The 15,081-nt window shown below is 45.0% G+C and overlaps 1 protein-coding gene and 1 pseudogene across 5 annotated transcripts in view; one reads left to right on the forward strand and one right to left on the reverse strand.

The window, feature by feature from the left end:
* Positions 1 to 450: 450 nt before the first annotated feature.
* LOC123840869 (zinc finger protein 256-like) overlaps positions 451 to 15,081 on the reverse strand; it is a 33,504-nt gene continuing 18,873 nt past the window's right edge. For 4 of the 5 annotated variants that reach the window (XM_064581489.1, XM_064581490.1, XM_064581491.1 and 1 more), the window contains exon 3: positions 451 to 7,513. In XM_064581489.1, the coding sequence (XP_064437559.1) occupies positions 5,406 to 7,513 (2,108 nt within the window). In that variant the 3' untranslated portion in view covers positions 451 to 5,405. The remainder of the gene's footprint in view (positions 7,514 to 15,081) is intronic. The other variant, XM_064581493.1, reaches the window with a different exon arrangement.
* LOC123840870 (WD repeat domain phosphoinositide-interacting protein 3-like) lies at positions 2,107 to 3,083 on the forward strand (annotated as a pseudogene).

Raw genomic sequence — 15,081 nt, forward strand, 5'->3', positions numbered from 1 at the left:
GGTGCCTGGGTGGCTCAGTCGTTAGGCGCCTGCCTTCGGCTCAGGTCATGATCCCAGCGTCCTGGGATCGAGCCCCGCATTGGGCTCCCTGCTTGGCGGGAGGCCTGCTTCTCCCTCTTTCACTCCCCCTGCTTGTGTTCCCTCTCTCGCTGTGTCTCTCTCTGTCAAATAAATAAATAAAATCTTTAAAAAAAAAAAACAAAACTACACTGAGATTGTGCTACACACTTATTACATGGGCTGAAATTAAAGAATGGCCATATCAAGTATTGGCAGGGATGTGGGAGAACTGGACTTTTCATCCACTGCTGATGCGAATCCAAAAGCAAAAAACAGTCATTGTGATCACAGCACAGCAGTTTTTTCAAAAGTTAATACTCATCTACCCTGTGACTCAGGTAGCTAACATTAAGTTACTGACAAAAATAAAAACAGCATACATCTATATAAAAGTACTGACAAATGTTTGTGACTGCTTTATTTTCAATAGGCAAAATCTAGAAATAACCTAAAAGCCCATAAAAAAGATAAAGTAACAGTGGCATATGCAAACATAAGGATGTTATCTAGACAGAAAAGTGAGCTACTTGTATAACATCACTGAAGAAGTCAGAGTAATTATGAAACACAAAGGAAATAAAAAAAAAGAGTAAACAGTTTGATTCCAAACATATAAATTAAAAATGTGATGGTTTCCATTGTAAAACAAAGTATAATGGTTACCTGGAGAGGTGGGCAGGGTAAGGAGAGATTATAATAGGGCAGGAGGTAATATATACCATGACATCTATGGTCATTATCGGGATTATCATGGTGTCAGAGATTCATATCCCTGTCAAAACTTACCAAATTTTACATTCTTAAATATATGCAATTTATTAGCATCTATAAATTAAACTTTTATAAAGTTTAAAAAATTGGCTCAAAATAAAAATAGGTTTGGCAACCCTATCCTGACAGCACCACCTTGTTCCCATGTCCTCTGAGCCTCAGTCTTGCCTCAGTGTCTCCAACTAAAGGGAGCAATGAAGGACGTTTCCACCGGAGTTAACAGGAACACTGCCTGGGTCTTAAGCGCCACATCAACAAACTATAGATTCCGCCCCTCACCTCTCTTAATATCTTGTTTTCCTCTCTGTGCAGTAATGATCTTGAGGTGGGAAACATGGAGCGGTTAAAGGAATCACCAGTATCTTTCAATTATTCTATCTGACAATGACTTCAGCTACATTGATTTGTGTACACACTCATCCTGCAGAGTCACTGTCACAGAAACTGGTCTGGATGCATTTTTAGAAGAGAAACATTCCATAGTTGGCTGCAGTCTCCTCCCCTGCCTATTTTTAATCTTTTTTTTTTTTAAAGATTTTATTTATTTATTTGAGAGAGAGAATGAGATAGAGCATGAGAGGGGGAAGGGTCAGAGGGAGAAGCAGACTCCCTGCTCAGCAGGGAGCCCGATGCGGGACTCAATCCAGGGACTCCAGGATCATGACCTGAGCCGAAGGCAGTTGCTTAACCAACTGAGCCACCCAGGCGCCCCTCCTCCCCTGCCTATTAAGCCAGTGTTTCTGTACCAATTACGGTTTCCCTTGACCCCTATGGTCTTACAGCCAGTGACCTTAGCCCAGTGAATTGTGGACATCAGAGCACATGGCTATTTGTAGGCATGGGAAAATACCCCCTCGGCAGTGCTGACATCCCGTGATGTCTCCTTTGAGTAAGGGAAAAAATTCATGTTGCTTTCAGAAGTACCAAGAGTCTCACACCTGCCCCCTCCTGGGGGTCATCATTGAGGCTCCTAAAACACATGTCATCCAGGCCTCAAACGAAGACCAGAAAGCCCCGCAGTTTTTCCCAGGAGGCTGTGAGGCAGCAATGCAAATTTAGTCCAAACTGGCAGGCTGCTGGGACGCCTGGCTGGCTTATTCAGTAGAGCTTGTGATTCTTGACTGCGGGGTTTTGAGTTTGAGCCCCAAGTCAAACACACAGTTTACTTAAAAAACAAAACAAAACAGCGGCCTCCGCCGGACAGACGGGACCCCAGTGCCCGGCCTCCCCGAGGGCATGCGGCGCTGAGGAGCAGCGGACCTTCGTGGTGGCGCCATGAACCTCCTGCCGTGTAAGCCCCACGGCAACGGGCTGCTCTATGCCAGCTTCAACCAGGACTACGGATGCTTTGCCTGTGGGATGGAAAACGGATTCCGAGTCTATAACACCGATCCGCTAAAAGAAAAAGAGAAACAAGAATTTCTGGAAGGAGGAGTTGGCCATGTTGAAATGTTATTTCGCTGCAATTATTTAGCTTTAGTCGGTGGTGGGAAAAAGCCAAAATACGCCCCCAACAAAGTGATGATCTGGGATGACCTGAAGAAGAAGACTGTTACTGAAATAGAATTTTCTACAGAAGTCAAAGCAGTCTAGCTGTGGTGAGATTGAATTGTGGTTGTTTTGGACTCAATGATTAAGGTGTTTACGTTCACACATAATCCTCATCAGTTACATGTCTTTGAAACCTGCTATAATCCTAAAGGCCTCTGCGTCCTGTGCCCCAACAGTAACAACTCCCTCCTGGCCTTCCCGGGCATACACATGGGCCACGTGCAGCTCGTGGACCTGGCCAGCACCGAGAAGCTGCCTGTGGACATTCCAGCCTATGAGGGTGTCCTGAGCTGCATTGCTCTCAACCTGCAGGGAACAAGAATTGCAACTGCATCTGAGAAAGGGACCCTTATAAGAATATTTGATACTTCATCAGGGCATTTAATCCAGGAACTACGAAGAGGATCTCAAGCAGCCAATATTTATTATATTAACTTCAATCCGGACGCTTCCCTCATCTGCGTGTCCAGTGACCATGGCACAGTGCACATTTTTGCTGCCGAAGATCCAAAAAGGAATAAACAGTCTAGTTTCAGGTTCCCTTAGGCTCTCCGTGCATCTGTGCCTTTGGAACAGAGCCAAATGCCATCATTGCGATTTGTGCAGACGGCAGCTACTACAAATTCCTATTCATCCCCAAGGGGGAGTGCATCCGGGACGTCTACGCACAGTTTCTAGAAATGACCGATGACAAGCTGTGACTCCACCGGGAGTGCAACCAGCACCCACAGCCGGCCACCCCCGAAGCGCTGCGTGTGCCCTTCAGACTCCTGGGGTGGGTGCTGGTGCCCTTGGGCCTCGTGGGTCAGCGGCTGGAGGACTGCCCAGGGACCTTGGTCCTGAGGCCATTCTGTGGTTGTCTGTTTTCTTGAGCAGGGCTTCCCATTTCCAGTATTAAAGGACGAATCATCATCAAGGCAGTGTAGACGCTCAGTGGCTCTGAGCCGCCTGGGCCCGACTGCTGGCCCGCGACCTTTAGTTCAGCTTTGACGCTAGCTTCTGCCCTCCCACCTGCGCCTCCCCCGTGCACCTGGGGGCTCCGTACACATGTAGGGACTGGGTTGACAAAGGGATGGACAAATACAAATTTGTTTTGGCAATAGATTCCATCATTTTTACTGAGTCTGTAATGGGGAAATGAACAAATGTGTCAATGCGAGTTCTTGCATTACACCAGATTTCTAAATAGAACAAGAATACCAGCAGCTTGCCTTAGAAAAGGAGAAAGGAATTCCTTCTCCCCTCTGAACATGACGCAAAGAGACAACCGTGTCAGAGAGCCTAGGGTGGGCGTCTCCCTGTGAGCTGGCGTCCTGGTCTCCCGGGTCTGTGGCGCAGCCGTCCCCGTCTGTTTGTCTGTCGAAGCTGTTGGCATCACCCACGGCGAGCAGAGCGCTTCGTGTGCCCCGCGGGTCTCCTGAGTTTCCCCGTTGTGTGTAGGGAGCAGAGTAACACCGAGATGGTCACTTAATTTAGAGGATGTGGAGGGAAGGGTTGGGTGCCACAGCGGCCGGGCCGGACACCGGGGCAGGAGCGAGAAGCCTCAGCCCGCCGCGCCCCCGTCGTTGCTCAGAGCCACTCTCACTAGCATTCTGAGAAGGGAAGGCACATGACAACATTTCCTAGCATCGGTGTCTGAAACAGGTTATGGGCTCTGTTGTTAGTACTCCCAAAGGTACGTATTCCGTTTTCTTAAATTCCCTTTACAGAAGCCTAATTGTATGGTTTTGATTTCAGGTTGTAAACATTGAAAGTCTGCAGCGGCAGCTCCTGGTTCTGCCAGTTCTCTCTCACTGTCATGTAATCAACTAACTTTGTATGTGGATTTCAGTGTAAAGTATGCATGTTACTTTGGTGTGTATTTAATCATGAAATTTAATTTTGCACTTATTTGTAATGTTTCTTTTAAATAAAAGTGACTAATTTTGTTGTACTCTGTAAAAAAAAAAACACCAAAAACAGAGGTGCCTGGGTGGCTTAGTCGTTAAGCGTCTGCCTTCGGCTCAGGTCATGATCTCAGGGTCCTGGGATCAAGCCCTGCATCCGGCTCCCTGCTCAGCGGAGAGTCTGCTTCTCCCTCTCCCTCTGCCTGCCACTCTGCCTACCTGTGCTCTCTAGCTCTCTGTCAAATAAATAAAATCTTTAAAACAAAACAAACAAACAAAACAAAACAAAATTGGCAAGCTATTTCCTGCCATCCTCTCCCTCCTCAGGCACAGATAATTTGAGACTCTTAAACAGTTCACCCTTTGATGCTTGTTGAGCCCAAATCATTTTATAAACTACCCCTCACAGTAAGTAGAACATTCAAGGTTAAAGAGGACTTAAACAGTAAGGCCTTGATTATTATCTTAGCCAAATCAACGTGGAGCAGGTAGTTCTCCAGTTTGTGACTTGGAACCTGGAAAAACTAATCAGAAGTATCACACGAGACCAACATGTTCCTGAAAAAGGTAGTCATTCTCTATAAGCTGCCAGCCAAATTCATGTTGTTCTCTGGGTTATCACTGATTCAGGTCAATGCCCTGAAGGTATTCAAGGAGGAGGCAAAGCTGCCCCTAAGACCTCAGGTTACTGCTAATCTGCTCCAATTCATGGGAACCGAGGTCAGCTTCTCTGAGTACACTGGGGTGAGGACTGATGCGCACCGTGTTGGCAGAAGTGAAAGGGTCACAGAACCGTCAGTTACATAAATCTAGAGAGATCTCTGGACAATTTAGAAATGCAACATACCCACACATACTTCCGTTATAAAGAATCTCCCCACTGTAAAAGATTCAAATCAGGCAAGTGGCTCCTCAAAGAGTTTCCACCAGGGGCGCCTGGGTGGCTCAGTTGTTAAGCGTCTGCCTTCGGCCAGGTCATGATCCCGGGGTCCTGGGATCGAGCCCCGCATCAGGCTCCCTGCTCGGCGGGAAGCTTGCTTCTCCCTCTCCCACTCCCCCTTCTTGTGTTCCCTCTCTTGCTGTGTCTGTCAAATAAATATCTAAAATCTTAAAAAAAAAAAGTTTCCACCAGTGGCATTACATTGAATAAGGAAATCGCATATTCATTATACAACCATGCCTTTCTCTAGTGTGAACTCTCCAATGTTGAGAGAGGTTAGATTTTCCCCTAAAAGATTTCCCACATTCACTGCACTTATAAGGTCGTTCTCCAGTGTGAACCCTGTGATGATAAGAAAGAGCAGTACGAGTGATAAAAGATTTCCCACATTCACTGCATTCATGAGGCCTTTCTCCAGTGTGAACTCTGTGATGATAATGGAGGGCAGTACTACTTATAAAAGATTTCCCACACTCACTGCATTCATAAGGCCTTTCTCCTGTGTGAATTCTCTGATGATAATGGAAGCTGGAACTAAAAGTAAAAGATTTCCCACACTGGTTGCATTTGTAAGGGCTTCCTCCATTATGAATTCTCTGGTGTATTGAGAGTGAATGTTTTTGTCTAAAGGATTTCCCACATTCACTGCACTCATAAGGCCTCTCTCCTGTGTGACCTCTGTAATGATACCTAAGCGCAGAGCTAGAAGTAAAAGATTTCCCACACTCACTGCATTCGTAAGGCCTTTCTCCTCTGTGGGATCTCTGATGATAACTGAGGGCAGAGCGAGAGGTAAAAGATTTCCCACATTCACTGCACTCAAAAGGTTTTTCTCCAGAATGAACTCTATGATGATACTGGAGTTCATACCTACAAATAAAAGATTTCCCACATTCATTACACTCATAAAACCTTTCACTTGAATGAACCTTTAGGTGCATATTGAGGCTATTTCTTCGGGTAAAGGACTTGCCACATTCACTGCACTCATGAGGCCTTTCTCCAGTGTGAACTCTGCAATGATACTGAAGAGCACTATGAGTGCTAAAAGATTTCCCACATTCGCGGCACTCATGAGGCCTTTCTCCAGTGTGAACTCTGTGATGATAATGAAGGGCAGTACTACTTATAAAAGATTTCCCACACTCACTGCACTCGTAAGGCCTTTCTCCTGTGTGAATTCTCTCATGATAATGGAAACTGGAACTACAAGAAAAAGATTTCCCACATTTGTTGCATTTGTAAGGGTTTCCTCTACTATGAATTTTCTGGTGTATTGAGAGGGAATGTTTTTGTCTAAAGGATTTCCCACATTCACTGCATTCGTAAGGCCTCTCTCCTGTGTGACCTCTGTGATGATACCTGAGTGCAGAGCTAGAAGTAAAAGATTTTCCACACTCACTGCATTCATAAGGCCTTTCTCCTCTGTGGGATCTCTGATGATAACTGAGGGCAGAGCGATAGGTAAAAGATTTCCCACATTCACTGCACTCAAAAGGTTTTTCTCCAGAGTGACTTCTGTGATGATACTGGAGTTCATACCTACAAATAAAAGATTTCCCACATTCACTACACTCATAAGGCCTTTCACCTGAGTGAACCTTTAGGTGCATATTGAGTCTATGTCTTCGGGTAAAGGACTTGCCACATTCACTGCACTCATAAGGCCTTTCTCCAGTGTGAACTCTGTGGTGATAATGGAGAGTAGTATGAGTGCTAAAAGATCTCCCACATTCACTGCACACAAAGGACTGTCTTCCAAGGTGGACACCCTGGTCCTGAATATGTGTGTGTTTGGGACCAAAGGCGTTCTTGCATTCTCCCCAGGTGTCATGACTTTTTCTGCTTTGTAAAGTTGCCCTGCACTGGGTGATTTCCTTTGGATTCTCCCCAGTATGAGTGGCCTCTTGCTGCAGATGCCCCGAGCCAGACAGGAAGTCCTTCTGAACTTCTCCAAAGGTAGGGGGCTTTCCTGAACCATGGAATCCCCAGCTCTTCACAACAGAGGCCCTGTCCACACGGCTTCTGAAGGGTTCTGCTCCCACGTGCTGCTCCTGCTGCTGCTGCAACTTTACATTGAAATAAAATCGTTTCCCACAGGCCCCACACCTCAACAGTCTCTGGCTGTTTTCTTTTCCCTGGTGCGCAGCCAAGTGGAAAATGTCTCTCAAGACTGGACCACACATCTCACAGGGGTGGGTCTTCCGGGAAGACTGAGCTGCCTTGGGCGTCCTGGTCTGTGACACGCCTACAGAAGTGCTCTGGGCAAAGGGTGCCTCCTCATCCTCTGCTCCACAGCAACAACCTGAAGGCAAAGAAGCGCTGGTGAAATTTGTGTTGACTATAGCGAGGGGGTGAGCCATCACATACATGCACCCGACTCATCCAGGCAGGACCGTATAGCATGCTTTTCCACACACAGGAGATGAAATTCAACTGAAGGAGTGGCCGACGTGCATTACTGGGCCCGAGTGGTCAAAGTATTATGGAGAGCACACTAGCCAGAAGGAAGAGAGGCAGGCTCTACAACTTGTTCTCTGCCCACAGCTTCATGTTGGTCTGTTTCTTGGCTGAGTAGAAGGCTGTGGGAAAATCCACTCACAAGAAATTTGCTGCTGTTCAAGGTCAGTTTAAGTATATGTCAACATCTCATGGCAAACAGGGCAAGTGTGGATGCCAAAGTACACAGAGCAGTGAGAGAAATGGGTGAGATGTAGAGGCCTGAGAAGCAGCGATTACTCCTGCACTGCAAGTCATGTAATTACAAAAGGAGTAGAACCCAGAAGTCCACAAATTGTCAACAGTGAAGAAGGAAAGACAGAAACGGGGTGTGGCCATCGGCAATCACACCGAACTCTGGTTGAACAAACAAAGGTGCCCAGTATGATCTGAACACAGGCCTGATATCACACCTTTCCCAGCTGCCATTCATGAGAAACAGGGCCCCTGTGAGCTCACCTGTTCATGCCCAGAGCATGTCCATACTATGATACCCAAAGGACTTTTCCCTGTAAGCCCTCCTGAGCAACTACAGGGTACCAGGAGGATAGAAATAATGCAGGAAAAGTGTGCCTGGGTGGCTCCGTCAGTTGGGCATCCGACCCTTGATCACAGATCAGGTCTTGATCACAGGGTCATGAGTTCAAGCACTGTGTTGGACTCCATACTGGGTATGGATGCTACTTAAGAAAAGAAAGGAAAGAAGAAAAAGAAAAGGGCAAGGAAAGGGCAAAGGAAAGGAAGGGAAAGGAAAAGGAAAGACAAGGAAAGAAATATTGGAGGAAAACAGGCCAAGTGGATGGCCAGCACTGTCCCAGAGCTACTCAGGATACAAAGCACCCAGACAAGCATCCTATGTGACTGATGTCAGCAGAATGGTAGAATAGGAGATACCATCCTTCACCCCAACAAAAATGAATTCAAGAGCTGTCCATGAATGACATTAGCTGCAGAGGGCTCAAAAATCCAATTAAGGCCAATTACTACACAGTGGAGCATAGAGGAGAGTGCAAGCATGCAGAAAGGACAGCTGGAGACTTTACTGGCGGAGATGTGGGGATGGGGCAGAAATAAGGGCTGGACTGATCTCTATCACTCACACAAGGCAGGTGCTACAGCAGTCCCTGCTCAGCAGACTCCAGCTGCCTGCTCCACAGCGGACACTGGCATCTTTTAACACCGAGTTAACCAACATGCATCACTATCGTGGACTCAGTGAATATAAAGCTACTGTATCCTGCTCCCCCCATTCAGGAGCTGCTGTTGTGCAGCTCCAGGACAAGGACTACAACTGCCCCCCAACCCTGTGCCTGTCCTGGGCCCCAGATCTGCGCCTATGTGTGCCAGCATTCCAGACCCTGACCCCCCGCTGCATCAGGTCCACCTGTGTCTTCTGGGGAATGGAAATATTCTCCAGATAGGCTAGCCAGGTGCCAGGACCTCACAGCCACTGTATGTCCATGCACACGCAGACACAAACTTCCTGGCTGCTTGGGGTGTGGCTGCAACTCACAAAGCAAACTAACACCACTGAGGTGTAATCAGCGTCTCAGGGCCAAAGCTGCTGTCACTCTGAAAGTGCCCGCACACCAGACCCTCTTCCATGGCTACTCCATGAGTGCCAGCCCATCAGACACCAGGCCGCTGCCACCACCCACAGGGTGCCTAAAAGTCAGACTCAGCACCGACATCAACTCTGCCACAATACTCTCCATGGAAAAAAAAGCCATCAGGTGTTCCTCAGCAGTCTTCTCCACTGCTTTGGATACTACAGCCTCGACCATCCTGCTGTCTCTTCCCCGATGCCTTCGCTGATGCTGACAGGTGACAGAGCTGCACAGAGAGTTTATCACTGGGCCTTCCCCAGATCCAGAACGGCCACACCCCACGAAGCTGACACCCTTGCACCCACCTGTAGGTGAAGGACTCTCCTGACCAAAAGTACCACAAAGTCTGGAAGAAGTGACCACACCATCAAATGTGCAAACATCAACGCAAGAATGTAAGAAACAAAAAATCAAGGAAACATAACACCATTAAAGGAATACAATAATTTATCAGAAAACACACCCAAGGAAATGGAGATATGCGATTGGACAAAATTCTTTCCTTTTTTTTTTTTTTTAAAGGAAACCACTTTTCTTTTTTTTTTTAAAGATTTTATTTATTTATTTGAGAGAGAGAATGAGAGAGAGAGAGCATGAGGGGGGGAGGGTCAGAGGGAGAAGCAGACTCCCCGCCGAGCAGGGAGGATCCAGGATTATGACCTGAGCCGAAGGCAGTTGCTTAACCAACTGAGCCACCCAGGCGCCCTATTGGACAAAATTCAAAATAATTGTTTTAACAAAGTTTAGTGAGCTACAAGAAAACACAGGTAGACGATTCAACAAGATACACAATAAACAAAATAAGCTGTTCAACAAAGATATAGAAATCATAAAAAGGAACAAAATGGGTTGGCCAAGGATGCAGTGAGGTGTAGTCACTGGTGGCCACCGGTGGTCTGAGTGGAGTGAGGAGTAGACTCACCTGAGAGTTGCATGTTATAGGCACACCTTCATCCAGATGCCCACAGGTGCCTGCCCCCACTGAGGTCATAGACATTGGCAGAGAGGAACAACAGGGTGGAGAATCACACCACACTTTATACTAGCAATACAGGAGAGTTCCTGGTGTGCCACTCTCCAAAAGGAGGGTCAGATATAAGCACTGAAAACTGAATCAATAGTTGGTAATAGTCCACCTAATCACCGATAGGACTCCTAATGAGACCACAGGCAGCTGGGAAGACATCAAAATATGAGGAAATGGAGCAGTACTAGATCATAATATATACTTATACAATACTAAATCCTCTTAATACCACCTACTTTTTAAGAACAAGGATGGCATATAATGTGTGGGAGAGAAGAATGTTTCTGTCTTTCTATATAGACTATCCTTAATGAACTGGTCTTTGTAGCAGAACTGTTCTACTCATTCTTCGTGTTAGAGAACATCCCACAGGGCTGCACCAGCACAACCAGTCTGTGCTTTTACAGTCTCTTCTTATCAATTACCAGAGTGATCTATGTGACCTTCCACCACTGGACTTGCATGGGTGGGTATTAAACTCTTCAGGCATAATTAAACCAACCAGAAACAAGATGGTATATGTATTCGTTTTGTCTTAGGTGTCTAGCTCTGAAATATCAACTAGATGGAAATACTGGAGACCCATTTAATTTGCAGCAAAGATGCTTTGCTTTGCTTCTGTTAAAGGATTAGGACTTTGGGAGGCTTAACTGCAGAAGTTTAGTTTATTGTACTCTTGTACTGCCCTTGTTTGTTGAATATTCCAACTTATAACTGTTGCATCAGAAGAAACATTTCAACAAAGTGTCCTTTGGATATTAACAACTGCAATCATCTGATGACTTTCTTATCCTCTAACTAAAAGTTACTCATTTGAGATGTTGTTTGTTTAGAATCAAGGTCCTTTGTATATTTACATGTTACAGGTGATGGAAATCATTCCAAAGGAGCTATTTTAGAATACATGTAGGGGCACCTGGGTGGCTCAGTGGGTAAGTGTCTGATTTCCACTCAGGTCATGATACTAGAGTCCTGGGATCAAGCCCCTCATGGGGCTCTGTGCTCGGTGGACAGTCTGCTTCTCTCTCTCCCTCTGCCCCTCCCCTCTGCTTGTGCTCGCACGTGCTCTCTCTCAAATAAATAAAATCTTAAGAAGAAAGAATACGTGTAGAGAAATGCTTTGAACTAGTGTGATATAAACTATACGATAAAATGGAAATTTCATATATTCACAAAAATTCTGAATTGGTAAAAATTAACTTAATCTCTGGTATTAAATGTTTACATTAAAATAAGATGGTGACACTGTCCCATTAAAAAAATGTGGGGAAAAGAGAAAGAGTCCAAGATGGTGGAGGAGTAGGAGACCTTAGTTCTGTCTGGTCCCAGGAATTTGGCTAGATAGCTATCAAATTATTCTGAATACCTGTGAACTCAACGGGAGACCTAAGAAAAGAATTGCTGCATGTCTACAAATAGAAAAGCAACCACTTTCTGAAAGGTAGGAGGTGTGGAGAAGTGAATTCAAGGTGATATATCAGAAGATAAACCACGGGGGTAGGGAGCCTCTGGAAGTCAGCCACTGGAAAGTGATACAGCAACAGAATGCAAAATCAGAACTTTTAGAAGGCTGTTCCAGTGAGGTATGTCCCTGCCTGAAAGGTGCTCAGGTAGCAAGCAAGGAAGAATACTAGGTGGGACAGTGTGGTCTCAGGATCCTTGGGGTCACAGAAAGAACGGGGGTGCCCGAGTGCTGCAGAGTCCCCAGACATTGGAGCGAGGAATCCGGCTGCAATCAGGGAGCCCAAGAGTGGGGACTCAGCTCAGTGTTGCCATAAAACATGAACTGCCACACAGTAGGGCAACCACTCTCCAAGCAAGGGCTCAGCAAGCATCAGAGCCCTGGCGAGATCCCTCTTCCGCATGCGCACTGCAAGGGTCTACAGGGTTTGGAGACTCCCAGGGTCCCAAACGCTTCGTCACAGGCTGGGTGAGCCACGGAGTACGGCCAGAGACCAGGGAGCCAGGAGTGACTGCCTGCATTTCCCTGAGGGTGCAGTGAGGAGTGGGGGGCGTGAGGTTCTGGCTCTGGGCCTGGAGACTGGGAGGCCGCCATTTTCGTTATACTCTGCTTAAGCTGCAGGGAAAGCCTTCAGGGAACAAAAGCCATATATAGCAATCCAGAGCCCCTTACTTAGCCGGGCCTCCTGACAAGAGGGGTAAAATTCCTCCCAGGGCAAAGACAACTGAGAATCAGCACAAGAGGCCCCTCCCCCAGAAGATCAACAAGAATGTCCCACTAAGACCAAGTTTACTGATCACACAGAACTACAAAACTCCAGGACTAGGGGAAAACAGTACATAGAATTCATGGTATTTTTCTCATGATTCCTTAGCCTTTCAATTTTAATTTTTTTCTTTTTCCTTTTCAAATAATTTCTTATTTCATCAACTCTTTTTTTAAAGTCTTTTTAAATTTTCATTTTTAGAGTTACATTCTATTTTTCCATTGTATTTCATTATATTTTTGTATATATATGTATTTCTTTCTTTACAGTTTTGGGATGCAGTTTCATAAAACAAACACACAAAATACACATAGAATGTAATGTATCGCTCTGTTCTCTTCACCTAATTATATTCTCTTTTTTTTAAGTCTTTTTTTTTTTTTAAAGATTTTATTTATTTGACAGAGAGAAACACAGCGAGAGAGGGAATACAAGCAGGGGGAGTGGGAGAAGAAGCAGGCTTCCCGCTGAGCAGAGCCCGATACAGGGCTCGATCCCAGAACCCTGGGATCATGACCTGAGCCGAAGGTAGACACTTAACAACTGAGCCACCCAGGCACTCCATTTTTAAGTCTTTTTTAATTTTCATCTTTACAGTTACATTCTATTCCTTCAATGTATTTAATTTTATTCTTGTATATATAAGTTTTTCTTTCTTCATAATTTTGGGATGTAGTTTCTTCTAATAAACAGAACAGGGTGCCTGGGTGGCTCAGTTGGTTAAGTGACTGCCTTCGGCTCAGGTCATGATCCTGGAGTCCCGGGATCGAGTCCCACGTCGGGCTCCCTGCTCAGCAGGGAGTCTGCATCTCTCTCTGACTCTCCCCCCTCATGCTCTCTATCTCATTCTCTCTCTCAAATAAATAAAATCTTAAAAAAAAAACAAAACAGAACAAAATACACCCAGGATACAGTGTATGTTTACCTGTTTATATTTTTTCTTGTCTTTAATTTTCATTTGTAAAGTTACATTCTATTCTTTCGCTGTATTTAATTTTATTTTTGTACATACTTGTTTTTCGTTCCTTACACTTTTCGGATCTAGTTTTCTAACAAACAGACCAAAATACACACAGGATCAGTGTACTGCTCTATTCTGTTCACCTGATTATATTCTCTCTCACTTTTTAACAATTTTTATTTTTTTCGGTTTCTGGTTTCTTCTGATTTCTTTAGTGTATATTTCTAAGGGGTTGTTGTTGCCATTTTAGTATTCTGTTCTCTCGTCCAACTATTCTCTGGACAGAACGCCAAGACAGAAAAACTTACCTCAAAAAAGAGAAGAGGCAATACTGACTGCCAAGGACCTAATCAGTATGGATATAAGTAAGATGCAGAACTAGAGTTCAGAAAAAGTCATAAAGATACTAGAGGGGCTTGAAAAAAACTATAGAAGACAACAGAGAATCCCTTTCTGAAGAAATAAAAGAACTAAAATCTAGTCAAGTTGAAATAAAAAAGGCTATCAATGAGCCTGCAATAAAAAATGCAGGGTCTAGGGGCTGCCTGGGTGGCTCAGTCGGTTAAGCGTCTGCCTTCAGCTCAGGTCATGATCCCAGGGTCCTGAGATCATGCCCCACGTCAGGCTCCTTGCTCAATGGGAGCCTGCTTCCCCCCCCCCCCCCTTTGCCTGCTCCACCTTCTGTTTGTGCGCTCTCTCTGTCAAATAATTAAAATCTAAAAAAAATGGAGGCTCTAACTGCTAGGATAAATGAGGCAGAAGAGTGAATTAGTGATATAGAAGACAAAATGATGGAGAATAAAGAAGCTGAGAAAAAGAGAGATAAACAAGTACTGAATCACAAGGGGAGAATTTGAGAGATAAGTGATACCATAAAGCAAAATAATATTAGAATAATTGGGATGCCAGAAGAAGAGGAAAGAGAAGGGTGGAGCAGAAGGCATACTGGAGCAAATTATAGCAGAGACCTCTAATCTGGGGAAGGAAACAGGCATCAAAGTCCAGGAGACACACAGAATACCCCTCAAAATCAATAAAAATAGGTCAACACTTCGACATATACATAGTGAAGCTTGCAATCCTCAGAGACAAAGAGAAACTCCTGCAAGCATCTTGGGACAAGATGTCCATAACTTACAAGGGTAGAAAAATTAGACAGGCAGCAAACCCATCCATAGAAACCTGGAAGGCCAGAAAGGACTGGCATGATATATTCAGGGTGCTAAATGATAAAAATAGGCAACCAAGAATACTTTATCCAGCAAGGCTGTCATTCAGAATAGAAGGAGAGAAAAAGAGCTTCCAGGACAAAGAGAAACTGAAAGAATTTGTGTCACTAAACCAGCCCTGCAAGAAATTATTAAAGGGGATCCTTTAAGCGAACAGAGAACCCAAAAGAAACAAAGACCAGAAAGGAACAGAGAAAATATATAGAAACAGTGACTATTCAGGTAATAAAATGGCACTAAACTCTTTATCTTTCAACAGTTACTCTGAATGTAAATCGCTTAAATGCCCCAATCAAAAGACAGGGTATCAGATTGGATAAAA

Source organism: Mirounga angustirostris, unplaced genomic scaffold, assembly GCF_029215605.1.
Source record: "Mirounga angustirostris isolate CCGP_5_RB_7025 unplaced genomic scaffold, mMirAng1.0.hap1 SCAF_16, whole genome shotgun sequence".
Taxonomy (NCBI): Eukaryota; Metazoa; Chordata; class Mammalia; order Carnivora; family Phocidae; genus Mirounga; species Mirounga angustirostris.